The 18,750-nt window shown below is 48.8% G+C and overlaps 1 protein-coding gene across 3 annotated transcripts in view; it reads left to right on the top strand.

The window, feature by feature from the left end:
- OPHN1 (oligophrenin 1) overlaps nt 1-18,750 on the top strand; it is a 69,169-nt gene that overhangs the window by 47,937 nt on the left and 2,482 nt on the right. For 2 of the 3 annotated variants that reach the window (XM_041119098.1, XM_029996921.2), the window contains 11 exons: nt 246-308; nt 1,417-1,491; nt 3,700-3,784; nt 4,145-4,203; nt 5,732-5,837; nt 7,628-7,787; nt 11,858-12,005; nt 13,319-13,630; nt 16,127-16,292; nt 17,820-17,870; nt 18,688-18,738. In XM_041119098.1, coding sequence (XP_040975032.1) covers nt 246-308; nt 1,417-1,491; nt 3,700-3,784; nt 4,145-4,203; nt 5,732-5,837; nt 7,628-7,787; nt 11,858-12,005; nt 13,319-13,630; nt 16,127-16,292; nt 17,820-17,870; nt 18,688-18,730 — 1,268 coding nt within the window. In that variant the 3' untranslated portion in view covers nt 18,731-18,738. The remainder of the gene's footprint in view (nt 1-245; nt 309-1,416; nt 1,492-3,699; nt 3,785-4,144; nt 4,204-5,731; nt 5,838-7,627; nt 7,788-11,857; nt 12,006-13,318; nt 13,631-16,126; nt 16,293-17,819; nt 17,871-18,687; nt 18,739-18,750) is intronic. The other variant, XM_041119097.1, reaches the window with a different exon arrangement.

Below are 18,750 nucleotides of genomic sequence, written 5' to 3'. Positions count from 1 at the left end.
ATAGACTCAAGGAAAAAGGGAGAACATATGGAACTAATAATTCCTTGTCAGGATTTAAAGAATGCCTGTGTTTTCATGGAGGGATGTAGACGATGCAGATGCATGTGTGAACCCAGCTGTGCGCTGGGGCACTGCAGCTTAGTGTGCTGAGCAGGGTCCGGGTATGGGGCCTTCCCAGTAGTTTTCCATGGGGAGCCGCGTGCTGGTGCTCAGGCAGCTAACCCTTCTTCCCTTGTTTGAAACAGTGGAACTGAACGAGGTCGGCTTCAAGTTTGTACGCAAGTGCATCAATGCAGTGGAAACAAAAGGTAAGGTGCCCACCCTGGCATCAGGAGGTGCCGCCATGCTGGCGTTGCTTCCTGTGGCCTTGAATTATATTTTATTTTCTGCAGTATAGTGTTGTTAGTCAATGAAACGAGACTTTGACTTTTAACTGAAGAACACATGTCAGAGGAGCAGAAATCCTGCATGGTCCAGATGTTATACCAAATCAGTTAGGATTGAATTTCCATCTTTATGCTGTTTTCATTCATCGGTTTCTCATCTTTGACTCTGAGAAAACTCGTTGTTAGGCAGAAGGAGAACAGCTCTGGAAGTCTCTCTGTACTTGGGGGACAGGCAGGGGTTAACTGGGGTATAGGGTTATTCAGACCCATTTTGTTAAAAGCAGCAGGACTGGAGCAGGCTGATGGATGATAGCTCACCCTCTGGTCTTTCGTGAAACGCCCAGCCTGTACCAGTGTACGTTGCTAGCGTGGGCTATAGGATGAAGATAAATCGCTCCAGAACATCTGGATCGCCTGGCTGCCGCAGGGAAAGGTGGCTGGTTTCATATCCAGAGCCTTTGGGGGATGTGGCCAGCCCAGCCCTGCTGAAGTGGGGAGGAGCAGGGTAATGAGACCCTCCTCACGCAGCCAGGCAAGTACAGCAGTTCTGTCTTTCCTAACATCGGCTAATATTTTCGAAGAATCTGCTGAAACGCGTTTGCCTTCTGTGACAATTTGAACAAATTCGTATTAAAGCAGCACCGTTTCCAGAAATGGCGTCTTTAGGCAGGTAGGGCTTTGCCAGCTCGAGCACGTATTCCACGCGCTGGCTGTGCTTGCCTGACCGTGGCACGATCCCGGCAGAAGGTACGTGTCCCGGCTGTGCTGGTGGCCGTGCCCGCCGTGGGCGAGCGGAGCTCCTGCCCTCTGCCAGCAGAGCCGGCCGCTGGCAGCAGCAGCAGCAGCCCCTTTGCTGCGGGGCAGCCCGGGGTGCGGGGGGACAGAGTCCGGGTGGTTCCTGGGGCAGAAGCGTTTCGGCGGAGCCAGCACCCCGATAGCTGGGAGAGGAGTTCCACTAGATGGGGCTTTTGGACTTCCCTCCAGCTGGGGAAGCCCCTTGGCTAATGCTCTTTGGCTTTCTCCTGCTTAGGGATTACTACAGAGGGCGTCTACCGCACTGTTGGCAGCAATATTCAGGTGCAGAAGTTGCTGAATGCCTTTTTTGGTAAGAATTAATTATTCTGTGCAACTAGATTGTCCTGTTTTTATATTGCTTAAGAGGGACAGAGAGGATCGGGTTTCACAGTGAGAAATGTCCAGCATGGTTTTTGGTCCCTGTGGCCCCTCCGAGGCACATCTTCCCCTTCTTTTCTGGGCTTTTTTCTGCAACCCGCTCTAGTGCCTCTCCCTTTAAACTGCATTTATTTATTGGTGGTGCAACCTGCATTTTACGTTAAGTGACATAAAGCAAGGCAGTGACCCTGCAGCAGCGGGGACAAGCCTTCTCCCATTGTGTGCTAAAAATATCCAGGCATTTTGGAGTCATGTGCTGGGGACACGTTCCTGCCACAGGCCCGGAGTGCAGGATGTTGGCCAAGGAGAGACGAGCCCTCGCCCTCTCCTCTGCTGCCTGCGCAGCCGGCAGCTCCCAGCCTGGGGCCGCAGAAGCTCCTGGTTGAGCCGCGGCAGCAGCGGAGGGCTGTGGACAGCGGGGCTGCTCGCACAGTCGGGCACATGTGGCATGGGTTTGCCAGCATCACCCGACAGTGGAGCAACAGCAAGAATTATTGCTTACCCAACCATCATGACTCCTTTCCTTTGGTAACAGCCTGTGTCCCCGTTCTTATTTAGGCAGTGCAAATGAGAACCAGACCTGAACAAGCTCCGGGGGACCCTTTTCCTCGGTGGGGTATCATGGAGAGCTATACTGGGAAGGTGGCCTCTGCAGAGAGGCCGATACTCTGGTTTAAGGTTTTCACCTGGAAGGACTGGGATACCTCACTGTATGCAATGTATATGTTAATAAGTCAATGTATGCATTTCTGCTGTAAGCCTTTCTGTGCACTGAATCTTGTGTTTCGTACAAGCATGGGAATTGGTGGGTGGTCTTTATATGAGAAATGGTTAAACTCCCTGCAGCAGGTTGTGGGGCTCAGCAGCGTTGCTCCCAGGCTGGGACCTGGCTGAGGCGATTGTGCCCCTGCCCCATGGCACGCATGGGCAGGGGCAGGCTGTGAGCCCCGTAGGTGAGCCCCGAGGGTTGGTCTCCCACATGCCCAAAGGCTGAGCCGTTCTCACCGTCCCTGCCCGAGGGGCTGGAGCATGGGGTAGGAGGTACGTTTACGTTGATACCTGCGTGCCTCGGCCTTACACCAGCTCCCTGTGCAGACATCTGATATTAATGTAGTATTTGCAGGCTCTTAATGTTGTTTTTTACTATTGTTTACTATTGCTTTTACTATTGTTTATTAAAACAGTTGGTTTGTGCTGACATACAGCTGTACCCAATTCCCACGGAGCCACAACTTCAGACAGCTGTCTGGTTACGCTTGCATGATGACTAATTACTTAGGCTAAGTTTCTATTGCTTCTTGATTCTCACCCTCCCTGTGAGTAGCTCTGTGGTTTTCTCCTCTGAACCCCACCAGTGAGTGGCTTTTCATTTTATTTATATGCATTGGTCTGGTTGACCACTTGCCACCCCACTGTGTATGAACTCATGATGGAAAGTCCAACAACACAGAAATAACTGCTGCAGAAGGATTTCATCCTGAACTTCAGTAAGAAGATAGATTTGTTTGTTTGTTTGTTTTGTCTCTAGTCCTGTTCCTTTTTTAAAATAAATCATGCAGTTTATTTCTTTAGTCCAGCTGCCCCCCATCCTCCAACCATGTCCTTTACTTCATCGTACTGCAGAAGTGATGTGGTTGTTCAGTGAGGGTAGGCAGGAGCAAAGTGTACTTCCATGCTGCTGTGCCACCTCCTCTGAGCTCCCTCCTCTCTGTGCAGCAAGAGGGAATGTTCCCAGAATAGCCTTCGGGGAGTAGCTGCGAAGGAGGGATTGGAGCTGGACACTTAGATTACTTTGGATATCAGAAAGCTTGTCTTGGATCTGTTGAAATGTGTCGTTTCTGCCAGTCTTGGCTATGCTGGGAAAAAACAAACTATAGAGAATATGCTCTCACTAACTTTTCACCACTGCTTACATGTTACCTTCTGCTTCTTCCTTTGTCCCTAGTTAGCACTGCTCCTCAGCTTTTCTAAAATACTGATGCTGGTACTGTTCTGCTTTTCCCAACCATGAGAATCAGGAGCTTTCCTCATGTGCTGCTGTAGCTTTGTTCATCTCGAGAGGATACCCTCCCCGAGAGTGTGCTAGCTATTAACAACCTCAAATGGGCCTTATTGTAAAGCCATTTTGTTCTTCCTTCAGATCCAAAATGTCCAGGGGATGTGGATCTCCAAAGCGGCGATTGGGACATCAAGACGATTACCAGCTCACTGAAGTTTTATCTCAGGTAGCACTGCAGATCCCACCTGCCCCAACTGGGCAAAGGAGCTCGGGGCTGATCCAGGTGAAAAGCAGATTGAACTGCCAGATGTTAACAGCTGGCTGTTGGAAAGGGCAAAGAAGTGACAAAGGCTTTGGGAAGATGAATGGATTTTTAAATTTTGTATCATTTTTTGAGAAATATACCTGTTGTAGAAACCCCATATCCCATGGGGAAAGATGTTTAAATAATACTGGCTGGGGGGAGATGCCACCGGGAACCGGTGGTACTGGAGGGCGAGCAGGTTTGCCTGTCAGTCCTTCAAGATCAGTCATGAGTGGGTTGTGCTGCCCTGCCAGAGCTTAGTTTTCTTTCTGGTTATTGCAGGAACCTGTCTGAACCCGTCATGACCTACAAGCTCCACAAAGAGTTGGTCCTGGCTGCCAGTAAGTCCTTCAGCTGCCTTGCTGATGGTCCCTAGCCCTGCCCTCCCCAACCAGTGGACATCAAAATCACTTGACAGAGCTCTGCCAGCCCAACACCGGGGTGTCCAGCTGCTTCCCCCTGTAGAAAGAGCAGTGAACCTCTCTTTTGAGTGCTTAATTGTGCAAGGGAGGTGGTGGTGTTTCTTCCCTTCCTTCCTTTGCTATTGCAGTACTCTTCCTCTAACAGGGTTTCATGCTCTCAGAGGGTCTGGAGACCCAGGGGATGTCAACTAACCTGAAATCAGCACAAGTGTCCTAGAAGAATTGTTTCTCGATACTATTAATATATCTATTTTAAAACCTGTGAGGGAATGGGATGTGCTGTTGCCATGCAGATAGATAGGTGCTTCCTTTAGGTCATGAAATTTGTTCTGGGATGTTGAATCCAAAGTGTCTACCAATACATGAAAGACATTTTTCTGCTGTAGCTCTTGGGACGAAGCCACAGCCAGTATTAACAGAGATTAGCCAAGTAACATGGGTATACTGACAGGGCATCGCCTGTGCTAAACTGGCCAGTCCTCGGCTGTCTTGTTATGGCCATTTCAAATAAGCCATAACAGTTCTGAACTGGCTGCATCCTCAGAGCGTGTTAAGAGCCAGCATGCTGAGATGGAGACTACATGTATACAAGGAGTTGGTCATGTCCCTCAGCATGAGAGTACTGGCATTTGGAAATTTTTGGCACACTCAGAAACACTTTGGATTAAAGCATCCTTAACACCCCCATGCCTCCTTGAAGTCAATGGGAGGGTAGGAGAGTGCCTGCCTGTCCTATGTTTGGACCTCTAGAGAATTAATAACACTTGTTCTTTCTTGGAAATGAAAATTTTCCACCACCTTCAGATTGTGCTCAAGCCCAAGATTTACTAGTTTCAGAACTGGTTAAACCAATGATGGCTGGGTATGTGCAAAATCGTAATCCCTCCCCTACCCTCTCTCAGAAACTTGCACCATTAAGCTTCCCAGCTACCAAGATCCCACCCTATTCTTTTCACACTGAGTATTTTATTGTTTCTTGATTATTTATGCTTCTAAGGGTGACCTCTTTGGGTCAGGGATTCAATTTTTTTTCCCCGCAGGACATTTCACCATGTGGTTCAGTGTTACAGCTATCTGGGCTGATAAGATACCCAGCAGAGAGGCTGTGTGTTCCCCAGGTGTGCTGGTGTGCAGGGCAAGGGTGCGAAGGGGAATACCCGGCCATGCCCAGCCTGTTTCCCCAGCCATGCTCAGAGGCAGAGTGTGACCCTCAGCTCCCTTTCAAGCTTCATTTCTCCCTCTTTCCACTTCATTTTGTTTCTCACAATGATTACCCTGTTGCTACGTAATCTCACTTTCTTTCTGCTTCCCTTCGCCAGGTTTGGCCAGCCAGCCCTATGTTGCAGAAGGAACAGCTCCCACAGATTTTCTTTGGTTTTATCTTTCTCTTATGTATTTACTTTGAAAGTGGTGGGCACAAGCTTTTCTTTGTGTTACTTCTTTGCAGAATCTGAGAACCTGGATTACAGGCTGGGAGCCATTCACGCGCTCGTCTATAAACTACCTGACAAGAACAGAGAGATGTTAGAGCTCCTCATACAACACCTCGTCAAGTAAGCAGACATTTTTCTCTAAAGCCAAAGTAAGGGGAATAATGGAGTCAGCAGAACAAGTCTTTTTTTGTGGCAGGTTTGCAAAATTGTATCCACCACAGTCCCCCTAGGAATTTACGTTTGGACTGCACAAATGGTATGATTATCCTCGCTACCCACTGCATTAAGTGATGCTTCTCTTTCTAATTGCCACTTTCATCCCCTTTCTGACAAGTACCAAGCAGGAAATAATTTTAAAATTAAAATACCCTCTGACAGCAGAGCTATAAATTGTCACCTCTCACTCCAGTTAAAAAGAACATTAGGTCTGGGGTTTGGGAATGGCTGTAGGACCTGTGCCCATGGGCTGAACGTGAAGCATGCTTTGGTTTTATGTCCTGCTCTATGGATTCAATGTCCTGAGCCCTTAGAGCAGCACGGAGGCTTGAGTGTGTCAGTCTCTGTTCTCATACAGGCATGTTGGATGCTTGGTGGCACTGAGCCATGCTGCTTCCACCGGTGAGCCACTGAAAGTCTGTTACTTGATGATAATAGAACCAGCACTGTATTGGGAAATGGGTATTTTCCTGCCTCCTTGTCACACCTAATGTGAAGGCTCAGTGTGGAAGCTCTGCCCTCTCCACCCCAGGGAGGAGCAGGGGCACAGCGGGGAGAGAGGCTTGTGGTGAGTCATGGTGAAGCTCAAAAGCAAGGGAGCAATCTGTGTGCAGGTCAGAAAGGACCAGGGCTTGCAGAAGCAATGGCTTTTGTATGACAGGGCTTGCTTTGGGCTTGCTTTGGACCTTTGGAGGAGTCGTTTTCAAAACTGGACTGTTTCAGAAATAAGCAGGGCTGATCTGGGATTGTCATGTCCTGATACTCAAGGCAAGTGCTTGGCCACCAGTGCCATGCCCTCTCTTTGGGGCAAGGAGGGCTGGCTGGGGGATCCTGCCTGCTATCCGGTTCCAGCCTTTCACGCACATGTTTGTGTGGTTTTTAGAAACCTTTCTGCATGAGTGGCAGAGCTGAGTGACTGGTGTGCAGTCCGATGAAGCTAACACTGTACTTGTGATCACTGTGTTTATTCCTTAAAGTGCTTATGCTTAAATTCTGTTTCCTCTCCCCTTCATGCTGACGGAAACCCCTTTAACACCAGAGCTACAGGGCAAACCCAGAGTTAATTACGTGTCAGCATCAGAGTCTCTCTCCTCTGGTCTGCTTTTGCAAACAAGTAGTGCCCACCTAGGTGGTTAGTATTTCAGTCAACAGTTGGTGCTGCTCCGCACGCTTGCACGGTCCTCCAAAGCTTGAAGGCTGCTGGACAGAGAGCGCCCTGTTCTGTGAAAATGGTGGTTCTTTCAGAAAGAAGATGCTATGTAGAGATTTACTTAAAACCTCCAAAGTGTGCTCCCTGCATTCGGTCCTCCTCCTTCAGGGAGAGGAAAAATTAAAGCCCAAAGTCAGTTCTGGATAAATAGGGTATTCCAATTGACATGATTCATTTTGCGTATGTATTGCGCAGATGACTTTTGATTGCAGGGTTAAAAAAGGAGCTAGGAGTGGGAAGGGATCAAATAAAAATGCCGCCAGCGTGTAGCTCTCCCAAACAGTTGTCCCAGCCAAACGTGCATGTCATGGCTAGAGGCATGTTTTATCTCTGGTAGGGTTGGGAAACAAATTCTGCTGAAACAAAATGAAGAAAATTGAATGACTGATTCTAACTGTATCCTTTTCCATTGCTTGGAATAAGATCTGTTTGAAAAAAAACAAACCAAACCAAAACTTATTCCTTTTTTCCCTCCTCTCCACAGCATATGTGAGCACAGCCGAGAGAATCTGATGTCACCGTCTAACATGGGAGTGATATTTGGACCTACCCTCATGCGAGCACAGGAGGACACCGTGGCAGCGATGATGAACATCAAGTTCCAAAACATAGTAGTTGAGATCCTCATCGAGCACTTTGGGAAGGTACAGGTGGCAGCCCTGGGAGTGCCTCCATGCAGCTCCTGGCTGCTCCATCATGTTTGTGCAAACTGTTGCTGTGGCAACGATGTAGAGCTCTGGCTCCTTTTTCTGGAGTCTCCTTAGGGACTGGGTTTTTTTAATACAATATACTGTTCTGAAATGCTTCAGAAGGAAACAAAAAGTGTAGCAGATATGTTCCTCACTGTTGCCTTTAGCTAGTTCTGAAGGAAAGCCTGCATCCAGGGATTTTTGCTTTTCTGTTTAAATAAGAGGAATTTTTATTGGAAAAAAACCTATTCTACGCCTGGACCTTACACTTTCCTTAGCTGAAGACAGGAGCTAGACCAGAGTATAACAGGTTTCAAGAGGCACAGTCCAAGATGAGACACTATACAACTATTAATACAGGGGAAAAAAACCCAAAGCAGACAAGTATTGAAGGGTTGATGAAAATAATTCAGCTGTGCATACGATCTGTTCAGATCCAAGTGTGGGCAAGTCTGGGGAGGGGAGCTGCTGCCTGGGGTGGAGCTGTCAGAGAAGACTTCAGCAGGCGGCCGGTGCCCGTTGTGTTGGGGCAGTGCTCTGCACAGGGCAGTGCACCCTGGCGAGGGCTCGAGCAGTGTTTGGCTTTCATGGGATCTTTGCTGAATATTTTTGTCCAAGAGCATTGTCTAAATGCACAGCCTGGATTAGTCTGCTGTGGTGGGTGCTGAAGATTCACATGTAGACAACAGCTTTTTGTCGTGTGGTGTTTTGTCTCCTGATGGAAAGCAGAATATTCCACTGTCTTCTGTATTAGTGCTTTCTCCACGTGATCCCTGATATAATGGCTTAGGGTTCTCAGGGTGGCTGGAGGATGATAGAGCCATATGTTGATATTTAAAAACTCGAGCAGCATTTGCATTCAGATCAGCACACCAGGAACCAGACTGCTTTCCTGATAACAGCGCTGGGTCCGAAGGATTGAGTTTGGTCCTTCATCTTTTCATAATACTTTACATTACAAAGTGTCCAAACAATCTCTTATGTCTTAGAGGAGGGGAAAGTTTGAAGGCATCCTTTAAAGGATGTTGCTTGCTCTAGGGAGGGTGGGGTAGCGCTCCCAGTAGACAGGGCAGCACTCTTGTGGAAGTGAAGGTCCCTTTTTGGGAAAGGAAGAGGAGGACGAAGCTGAAAGAGCAGGGTTCTTGCAAAAGTGGATGTGGAGTTGGAGCAACCAAACGGGGACCAGATGGGTGGTGTGGGAGTCAGTTGTGGTGCTGAGGATTGAAACCAGAGAAACGAGATGAAAGAGTTCAGAGAGATTTTTGAGTACCCACACAAGAAGCTCATGAAAATCACATGCCAGTTTCTTTGTAGGTCTCTGCAAATGCTTTAATAAGTTCCTGCAGCAAAACAGTGAATCGTTTGTGTGTTAGGATCCTCGCACAACTTGCTCCAGAACTGAGCCTCTGTCCTCCCCTCTTGTACAGCCTGCAGTACAGACTGAGTCAATACACGATTTACACTGCCACCTCTAAGAGCTGGAATTAAAACTTTAATTAAGCCACACATCCCTTTGCTTGCTTTTAATTTCTTCAGCGATAAGGTTAAGTTAGTAACATTTATTAGATTGAGCTTGTAAGTTCAGCATCAGAGTTGAAAGTCTCTTCAGCTCAGACATGAGCAAACACTTTAAATGAGTCTAGAAGAGGAGAGGCATATGATTTATATGGTGCAGCATGAAGACTCTAAGGACAAAGTAACTATTCATGAAGTCTTTGTGGGTAATTACTGTTTCCACAGCTTATATTTCAATGCCATGGTTAAATTAATTAAGTTGATCACTCTGGAAACACCTTCTTCACTGTACAAACCTTCTAAATATGAGTGTCTGTCAATATCTTTGTACCTTCAGGTTGTTTAACTTGGATTTTCATTTAGAAGGCAGAAGCAAAGCAGAGGCTGCACCCACATCTTAAAAAGAGTAGTTTGCCATGGGTTTTAGCATGGTTTTCAGATGTTGAAAAGCATCTCGTGAAAACAGCATTCAGTGGTACCTGTATAAGCATCCATGGGGAACTTAACACCTCTTTTTCTTTAAAAAATAATATTGGATTCTTGTCAATATATAGGATTGAGGTTGATGTTTCCAAACAATTGCCCTGCTGCAGTTAATTCTTTGCTATTTTAATAATACATGAGCTGCTGCTTTTATATCACGGGCTGTTAATGTCATAGCAAATTCCTCTGAATCCAGGTAGGGGGACGCACTGGACCTTGTATTCTGGAGTGGGGAAAATGTACTGCCCCTGCAAAGGGCAGAGCCCCTGTTGGCATTAAGCATCAGCAGCCATGCTGTGTCACCGAATCGGGAGAGAAAAGCAGCTGCAATGACCAGATTGGGGTTTGGAGCTGGTCTGGGTCTTTGCCCTGAATGTGTTATTCCTCCCCTCTTTGTGCAGAGTAGGGCAGACTAAGTCAGGAACAAAGCCGGAGTGCCAGCGCACGGTATTTATACTGAGCCTGCTGAGTGAAAGCCTGGGCAGACTAGGTTGGGTGCAGTTCAGGTCCGACCTTGCCCCTGCGCTGCCCAGGTAAGGGAGGTGTGGGGAGCCCAGCTGCCGGTGCCCACCCTCACCGTGGTACATGCTACCTAGTCTTTGGGATCAAGAAGGTTAAAGTGGGGGCATGTTTTTCTCTCTCATCCCCCTTCTTGATTTCCCAGAACTGCTCTTTGGCTGGGAGAAGAAGGAATATGCTTTTGGTTTGAATTACGAAAACGGCGTACTTAATCAAATCAGAATGTTAAATTTCTTCTTTTAAAAATTTTTCTGGGTGACACAATAGAATTGTTCTTCCATAACAAAGCGTGCACTGAGGGAGCGGAAACCCTCCTCATCGGTGGGTCTGGCACCAGCTCTTGTCCTCTGGACTTGAGCCGTCTCCTGCTGACAGCCAGGAAGGGACCAGGACTGGCAGCGCAGCCTCGAGTCTCGGCAACTTGTGCTACCCCGTCTGCTGTAACTTACTCTTTAAAGCCTGATATAAATTCAATTAATATCCATGGGAAAAACACAAAAGCAGTGGGTTTGGTCCTTAATGTGGTGTTTCAGATCTTCAAGAGTCCGCCCGGAAGCTTAATTCTTTTTCAGCTTTTAAAAAAAGCACTGACATAAGTAAGAACCTCTACATTAAACCCAACCAATTAGGTGACATATGACCAGTGAGAAAAGGAGATAAAACCCCTAGCAGCATTGTTTTTATGCCAGTATTTCATCCAAGATAATTTCACAGAGCCACATACTTCCTTGTAAGCCAAGAGCTGAAGGGTTTTTTAGTGTTAAATCTAAAACAACGTGGTGGTTTGTTTGGGTGCTTTCTGTAGATTGTATCACCCCGCTGGTGTGGAAAACTTGATGTTTCTCAGAAACTGTCAGCTTCAAAACTTCCTTAATCTGCTCCAGGATAATTTGTTTCTACACATTTTGTATTTGTGATTTTGCTGCGTTAATTAGTTTAGCACTGCAGTTGCTGCAGTGGGTGTGCAAGGTGCAAAGCATGTCTGTAGGAAAGCCCAGGGCAGGATGCGTGTGTAGACCCATAACTAAAGCATCAGCCCTGCTCCAGCCCCTCTCTAGCCCCGGCAGCCCGGGCTTTCCCAAGTGCTACTGACCCTTGAGAGGGGCTGGTGCGCACCGTCTGTCCCTCTCCGGAGAGGCTGGAGGAGCTGGGGTCACAGGGCTGGAGCAAACGGCTGCAAGGCTGTCATGGGCCGTGGCTGGTCGGAGTGGTTTGGAGCAGCCCTGGCTTTTCCAGCCCTCCTGGGTCAGTCAGAGGTGACTCGGGCCACAGACGGGTTCTGTGCCTGCTGGAGAGCAGAGAGGAGCAGGGCAGCCCTTGGCAAAGGCAGCAGGCAGCCGCTTGCCATGCAGGAGCTGGGTCTGTGCTCCTGGCATGGCTCAACCTCCGAACTCCCTACTCTGCTGCGAGGTGCCTTTTAATGACACCAGGTTAACGAGGCGAGCCTCTGGGGATGTCATTCAACCTGGTGGGATGGAAGGGTCATCTAAATGTGTCTGTCTTTACAGATCTACTCCGGCCCTCCAGAAGACACCACTGCCCCCCCAGTGCCTCCTCCCAGGGTGGCTGCCCGGCGACACAAACCCATCACCATTTCCAAACGTCCTCTGAGGGAAAGACCCGTCTTCTTCGGTGCTTCTGTGGAAGAAAGTGGAGGTCAGTCTAGCTGTTCACTGATGCCTTACCTGCCTCTCACCCCTCCTGTTTCTTGTAACACCTTTCCAGGAGCAATGGAGATAACAATAGCGGGACTGCACTTCTCAGGCCATGAACACAGCAGACAGCGAGGTCTGTTGTTCAGTGAGAAAGGAAAGGAAAAAAATACTCGCACATAGGTTGCATCACCTCACAACTCAAACTCCATGGGGATTTCTTTTTTCTATTACTTGCAGCGTTCTCCGTTAGTTAAACTAAGACTTGTTCTTGCATATGAGAAGCCCAGTGGAAAGGTTTTGCAGCTTCAGAGGCAAAAATGTGAGGTGCTGGAGACACAACTGAGGAGCAGAGTTGGTGGGATGGGAGCGAGTGTGCCCGAGCTGGGGCTGGCTGTGTGCTGCTGGAGTCTTGTCCCACCAGAGCGCATCAGTCCCAGAGGGTCTGCAGGGCTGGCTCAGCTGCTGGCGATTTTACATCCAGAGCAAGAACACTGAAGCACTTTTTCAGGACCGAATGATAGTATTTTCTAGACCAAGTACAGCTCTGCTGTTAAATTCATTTGACTGTATGGAAATGGTAAGGCCTTTACTATCAAGTTGAAGGGCACATCAATTTAAAGTCATGTTTCTCTTTGCACCCGATTTGCTGTAATTGTCATTGAAAGCTGTGTCCTAGATCACATCGTCACCAAAGAGATGAAAAGTCTTTTTCTCTGGTACAGTTTTCAGAGCTTTGATGATGTTTTAGGCTTAATACTACAAGTGTGCTTTTTGGCACTGGCAAAACATGACTGATTCAAATTGCTCTTTAAAATCACAAGACTGCTCATGTAGTTGGAGATGGCCTTGCATTTAAATGTTTCTCCAAACTGGGAGCAGAAGCATTAGCGTTTGGCTGCACCAAGGCTGCAGGGTGCAATCAGTTTCATAGCCGTGCTTCTGCATCATGTGCCTGGGCCTCTAGCACGGCAAGAGGGATGAGACAAATGATTTTTGGAGGGACGTAAAAGCACGGTACACAACTTCTCATGAGCAAGAGTACTGGAAATTTAAAAGAAACCCGTGAGTATATTCTGTTTATATTCAGCGTTGCTTCAGTTTTCTTTATTCCTCAGCATTTGTGTGAGCCACTCACTATTTGTGTTTTGCTCAGGGTGAGGGTCTGTCGATCCCCCACCGCAAGCATGCTTGTCCCTCGGTACCGCAGGAGCCGCGCAGCGCTGGGGGAGAGCTCTGCTCTGCCGCGGGGCAGAGACCACCGCGCCTCTGCGCTGCTTCCTAACCTGATGGCTGTCTGTCCCCTTGGCTCCGCAGCAGACCGGCACGGCCAGACCCCCAACGGCAGCGGCAGCGTCGGCGTCGGCGTGGAAGCCCCCAAGCCGCTGCACCGCAGCCGCCTGCCCGCGCCACGGCCGGGGGGGGACGAGCCGGGGCGTCCCCCCGCCGAGGGCCGGCCCGACCCGCGTGCTGAGGCGGAGGTGGGGAAGATGGTGGCCAGGCTGCAGGATGGAGGAGTGAAGCCGGCCGGCAAGGCTGCCAACGGGGTGGTGGCCAGCCCTGCCCTGAGGACCTCCACGCTCCAGGCCAGGAGACCGGCTCCCCGGCCAGGGATCTACGGCAGAGAGGGTGAGCGTGCGCCCGGAGCCATGGCTCGCGCCGGGGTCCTGGCCGAAGCAAGGCAGAAGGAATGCTGGTCTCCCAGGGAAAGCTCGAGGTGCCCGAGCCAGCCCTCCTGGCCGCGCATTGTGCGCCGGGACAGCCGGAGCGGGTGGTGGGCTTCTCGCCTCGAGTCTTCTTGGTGTAGCTCAGCAAGAGGGGCTGGGAGACCAGAACAGCTTGAGGTCCGGGCACGAGGGTTTGATCAGGCCTTGGCCTCCTGAGTTGTCCTGGATTATTTCAGACAGTGGGTACTTTCGGTCTGTTGCTTACCGGGGGTGCGTCTGCTCTGCCGGGTTTCGGAGCAGCCTGCAGAGCCTGGTGCCGGTGCCACCGCTCCCTGCTGAGCCAGGCAGGTGCCACCGGTGTTCAGATGAAGCAGGCTTTCCGTGCAGTAGCTGAGCCTCTGCTTGTGCTGAGCTGAACCTAGCTCAGTGGACTCGTAAAATTCAGGCTTGAGTAGCGATATAAAGGCCATTAAACTCGAAGCAATTTGTACCCGGTCTAACCAGCTGTAAGCACTCTGGATTGTCAGTGCTCTCCTCAGCAGAGACGAGGAAAATGGCAAAAGTCACTTCCAGATTTTAATTTCTGATGGATTTATCTGTTAGGCTCCCTGTGACACAGCTTCTGGCTTACTGAGTCTTTACTGGGAACGTTTATTTCAACAGTTCATCCGTTGGTGTTAAATATAAATAATGATTGTTATTTGTATTCTAATAAGCTTTATACAGAAATTTATTACAGGTAGAAATAATTAGTTTGGGGCCAGATCTGAGCTGGCATTGTCCGTTTCAGTGGAGGAAGGCAGGTAGACGTTTGTGTATCTGCGTGTCTGTAGACATTCTCCCCTGCAACACCAGGGAGCCATTTGCAGGACAGTACACTTTGCTGTAATTGTGGGTATTTGGTGCTGAGTTTTATAAAATACTCAGGACAATGGCCATAATAAAAGATGTATTGCTTTCTGCAATTTGCCAGCTTTTCATGTGCGCTTTCCAGTGCTTTTCAGATGCTGTCATAGCCTGACAGCTTCACAGTCCTGTAATTAGAAAATAAAAACTGGGCTGTGTTCTTGACAAATGACCCCCATGTGCAATGGAGAGAAAGAAGAAAGGCCCAGCTGGGTAGCACAAACATTAAATTCATCTGACTGACACTACTGGCTTAATTTAAATTTGTCACAAAAATGGTAGGTGGAAATCTGCTTTTGGAAGAGTAAGATAGCTTTAAAGTCGGCTTATACATCAACTGCATTTAGTGCTTCCAAGTTTTGTGGTTTTGCATTATCACACATAGTGTGCTGACAGCATGTCCTGGAGCCACAGCGTAATAAAACTGGCTGTGTTGATCCTTGAATGTATAGGTAGAAGAACACTGAAGTAGCTGTGTTGATACTTGCAAATCAGTGCTAGAATGCTGTATTGAGCTTTTAATGCACACAGTTTGGGGGTAATTTTGAAAAACCGGAGAAACCAAGAAGTGTAGGCTGAAGGATTAGGAAACAGGCCTTTTACTGAGAAATTCAAGTTTTACAGCTTGCCAAGGAGAAAATTAGGATCAGAATTTACAAATGCCAAGTATGGAAGAGAGTTGGTTAAGGACTGGTGTTTGAGCAAGTACACCAGGGTATAATAAGGTTCAGTAACTAAGAGGTTGACAAAGCCTTGGTTAAGTAGTTGCAGCAATTATTTTTCTTACCAAATAGAAAAACATCGTTGACTTATTTCTAATCAGAAACAGGACTCTCTAGCAGGGGAAATATCTAAATCAGAAGGGCAGGAACCCAGCCCTTGAGATGGTTTTGTGCCATATAAATGGCCAGAGGAGAAGATCACAAGGATTGCTGTCCTGCAGAAATGCACACTGGAGGGAAGGTGTGGGGTCACCAGGGGCGTCAGGTAAAGTCTGACACTTATTCCTTACTTGCTTAACCCTTGAAAGTGTTCAAGGGTTAAGTGAATAATGAGGCTGACTGGATCTTGGGAAAGAAAAGCAGCCAAGGCAGAAACTCCTGTGAGCAGAGCAGAAAGCTGGGGGAGAGGACAGGTCGTGCCACTGTTCAAGACAAAAACTTGGAGAAGCAGCAGCCCTGGACTTCAGGGATCACCAATTTGTGCTATTCTTCTAGCTTTTGAAGAGCAGCACTGCACAGGTTTTGTTTAAGAAAACTTGTTCCCAGGCAATATCATCTTTGCAATCAGCAACTGTATCAAGTTTGTCATCACAGGGTCCAGCATCAGCCCCTCTTTCTAGTGCCAGGAAGGCTGTGCTGGGACAGGCAGAACGGGAACTGCCTTTTCCTGGGACTCTTTCCCTAAATTCTGGCTATTGGCCACTGTCAGAGAGAGGATGTTGCGGCAGACAGACAGAACTAAGCCCACTAACTTGTTTAATGCCTCTTCATAAATATCTAGCCCTCTAGCCAAGCTTCGTACTCAGTGTTTGTAATCTTCAACCTTGCAGGCGAGTGCGACGGTGTCCCTAAGGCACGATCCCATGGTGATAAGCCTGTGATAACGCGTCCCCCTGTGAGACCTCCGGACCCACCGTGCCGCACTGCTGTCCCTCCGAGGCTGGAGCATAGGCCAGATCTGATAGCAGGAACAGCAGAAGAGATGCCTTCATCTGTGTAAGTCAGCAGCTGTCGGTGAGCATGCAGTACCTGGGGTGAGCAGCTCAGCCTGAGGCAGCTGTCAGCACCCGGGGGCTTGGGGAGCATGTGGGGGGACGAGGTCAGCCTGGGTGGTGGGAGTAGGAGCTGGTGTCACCTACTGGGAATTTTGGAGGAGGAGGAAGAGAAATACCACGTTGGTTTCCAGCGCTGGTGGCATACAATGGCAGGAGCCCGTGGACATCCCCTTCGACACCGGTGCAAGCATGGGTTTGAACATCATGTTGAAAAGCTGCGCAGAGGGCACGGCCTGGGAGAGCAGCGTGGCCATAGCAAAGGCAAACGCGCACAGGAAAAACAAAGCTCTGAACCTTCTCAAGCACAGCCCTGGGGCTAAGCCTTGTCCCATCACCTTCTCTGCTATTTCTCCTGTCAGCGAAGCTGGAGAGCCCCTCCCTGCCTGGCTCTGAGCAAGCCTCTCAAATGAGACACTTCCCGGGGAAGGACAAGATCCAGCTTGGATCTCTCTTAAGGCAATTGGATGGAGTTCAGTTTCAGCATCAGGTTTCTTTCAGATTTTAATGAGACAGAAACCCTGCTGGCTTCAATGGGAATTAAAGAAAAGAAAAAAGGGTGACTAAATACAGGGATCTCAGCCCAGCAGCCAGGACCAGTCGGTGGGAAGGCTGTAGCCCGGGTGCTGCCGCAGAGCTCGCTGCTGCTGCGCACCCAGCAAAGATGCGCGTTCTGTTCCCCTGCCATCAGAGCGGGGCAGCACCCCAAGTCTGCGCTAACACCCCTCACCTCGTGCTCTGCCACCGCGCCGCAGCCCTGGGGTGTGCGGGGGCCACCCCCCTGGGCCTCGCTCTGCCCGCGGCGACACGAGGTGCAAAAGCATTTGTCGTGAACTGAAGTGCCTCTGCCGTGGAAGCCACGCAGCCCGCGAGTGACGATCTCCGGCAGCGGTCCTGGGGGAAGCACCTGCCGTGGGAGAGCTCCCGAGTTCGCGCTGCACTGGCCCCTGCTCTCTGCGGACAGCCCCCAGTAAAGCCGCGTTATGCAGCTGATCCAAGTCCTGCATGTTCATTCCTTAGTCCAGCAAAGGTGCTGTGAGGTTCAGCTCCACACCTGCAGGGCAGGAACAGGCCTTGCCTTTGCTGTCCTAAATGGCTTGTTAGAACTTTTCTGTTCTATGAGGACAGTTGGAAGCTAAATATGAAGCACATAAAAACTGAAAGAGAGGCCCTAAAAAGTGATGGATGCAGGTTTATAAACCAGTATGTAGGATTATAAGCAAGAGTGTGGAAATAAGCAGTGTGGCGAAAAGCGATTAAGGCTGCCTGGCCAGGGTGGTGTGAAGGCAGAGGGGAATGGAGCTGGCAGCATGAGGAGCGTGGCTGCTGCCTCGGCAGAAAAGACATCATTAGAAGGTGATTGTCTTCAGTGTCTGCTAATGCTACTGCTCTTTTCCCTGGCACAGATGAGATCTCATTAGCAAATTGCCTTATCGGATAACTGGAGTAACCTGTCTTGTTCTCTTTGCAGGGTGGCCTCTAGGACAAAGTTCTTTGAGACAGCTTCCCGAAGAACAAGCAAGTAAGCCTGGCACTGGGAAGTTGGCATGTTAATAAAAGCAGCCCTGCTGCATAGGGTGCTCCCTCTGAGGCAGAGCGAGTCAACTCAGGAAGCCCCAGGCCTGACCTTCTTGCCTTTCATACTCATGGGCAGAAGATGGGTCTCAGCTAAAATGCTGGAACTAAACAGAGAGCACAAAGTGTAAAATGTGACTCCAGATACAGACTTGATAAGTTAAATGTAAATATGCTAAGTAATAAACGTATCTATGGATTCCTTTTATCACGCGTGTATCTAAGTCAACATAGTGCACGTTGTACTTAGTTCTCAGCACTTGCGAAGAGCAGAGGTAGGATCGTGGGAGAGACGAGGAGGGCTGATTAGATCACAGCAGCTGATCAGAGATGTGAGACCAGAGAGTGGATGGTCCTACACACAATGTATGTGCAGGCATAGCTCCACCACAGAGAGGTACAGTGTGATGGAGTGATAGCTTGGGCACTGAAGCCTTCAGGCTAGGCTGGGGATGGCAGGGCTTTGAATTGCAAGCATTGTGCTTTGTGGCAGCAGATTTCATTTGTAATAATATCTGCTCATAGAAGCTTCAGCTTCTTCCTGCTTTTAAAGATCACCAACCTCTGCCAAAAGTGTGAGCAGGTTTGCACGTAAGTGATAAATGTTGTCTGTTAGTGTTGACAGTGAGTTCTCTTGTTATATTGAAAAATATATCCCTGACCTGACTGTTACCCAGCCCTCTGTTTAGGTTTGTGGATCTGAGTTTGAGCTTGCTTATTGCATTAATTTTTTTTCCTGTTTTCTTCTACTTCCTTATATACAGTTCTTCATCACCACAAGGCAGGATCCCAGGTGATGAGAGCTGAGGCTAAAGGTACGTGTTTAT

Source organism: Aquila chrysaetos, chromosome 21, assembly GCF_900496995.4.
Source record: "Aquila chrysaetos chrysaetos chromosome 21, bAquChr1.4, whole genome shotgun sequence".
Classification (NCBI taxonomy): domain Eukaryota; kingdom Metazoa; phylum Chordata; class Aves; order Accipitriformes; family Accipitridae; genus Aquila; species Aquila chrysaetos.
The sequence above is the reverse complement of the archived record's forward strand: the minus strand, read 5'-3'. Positions and strand labels throughout refer to the sequence as shown.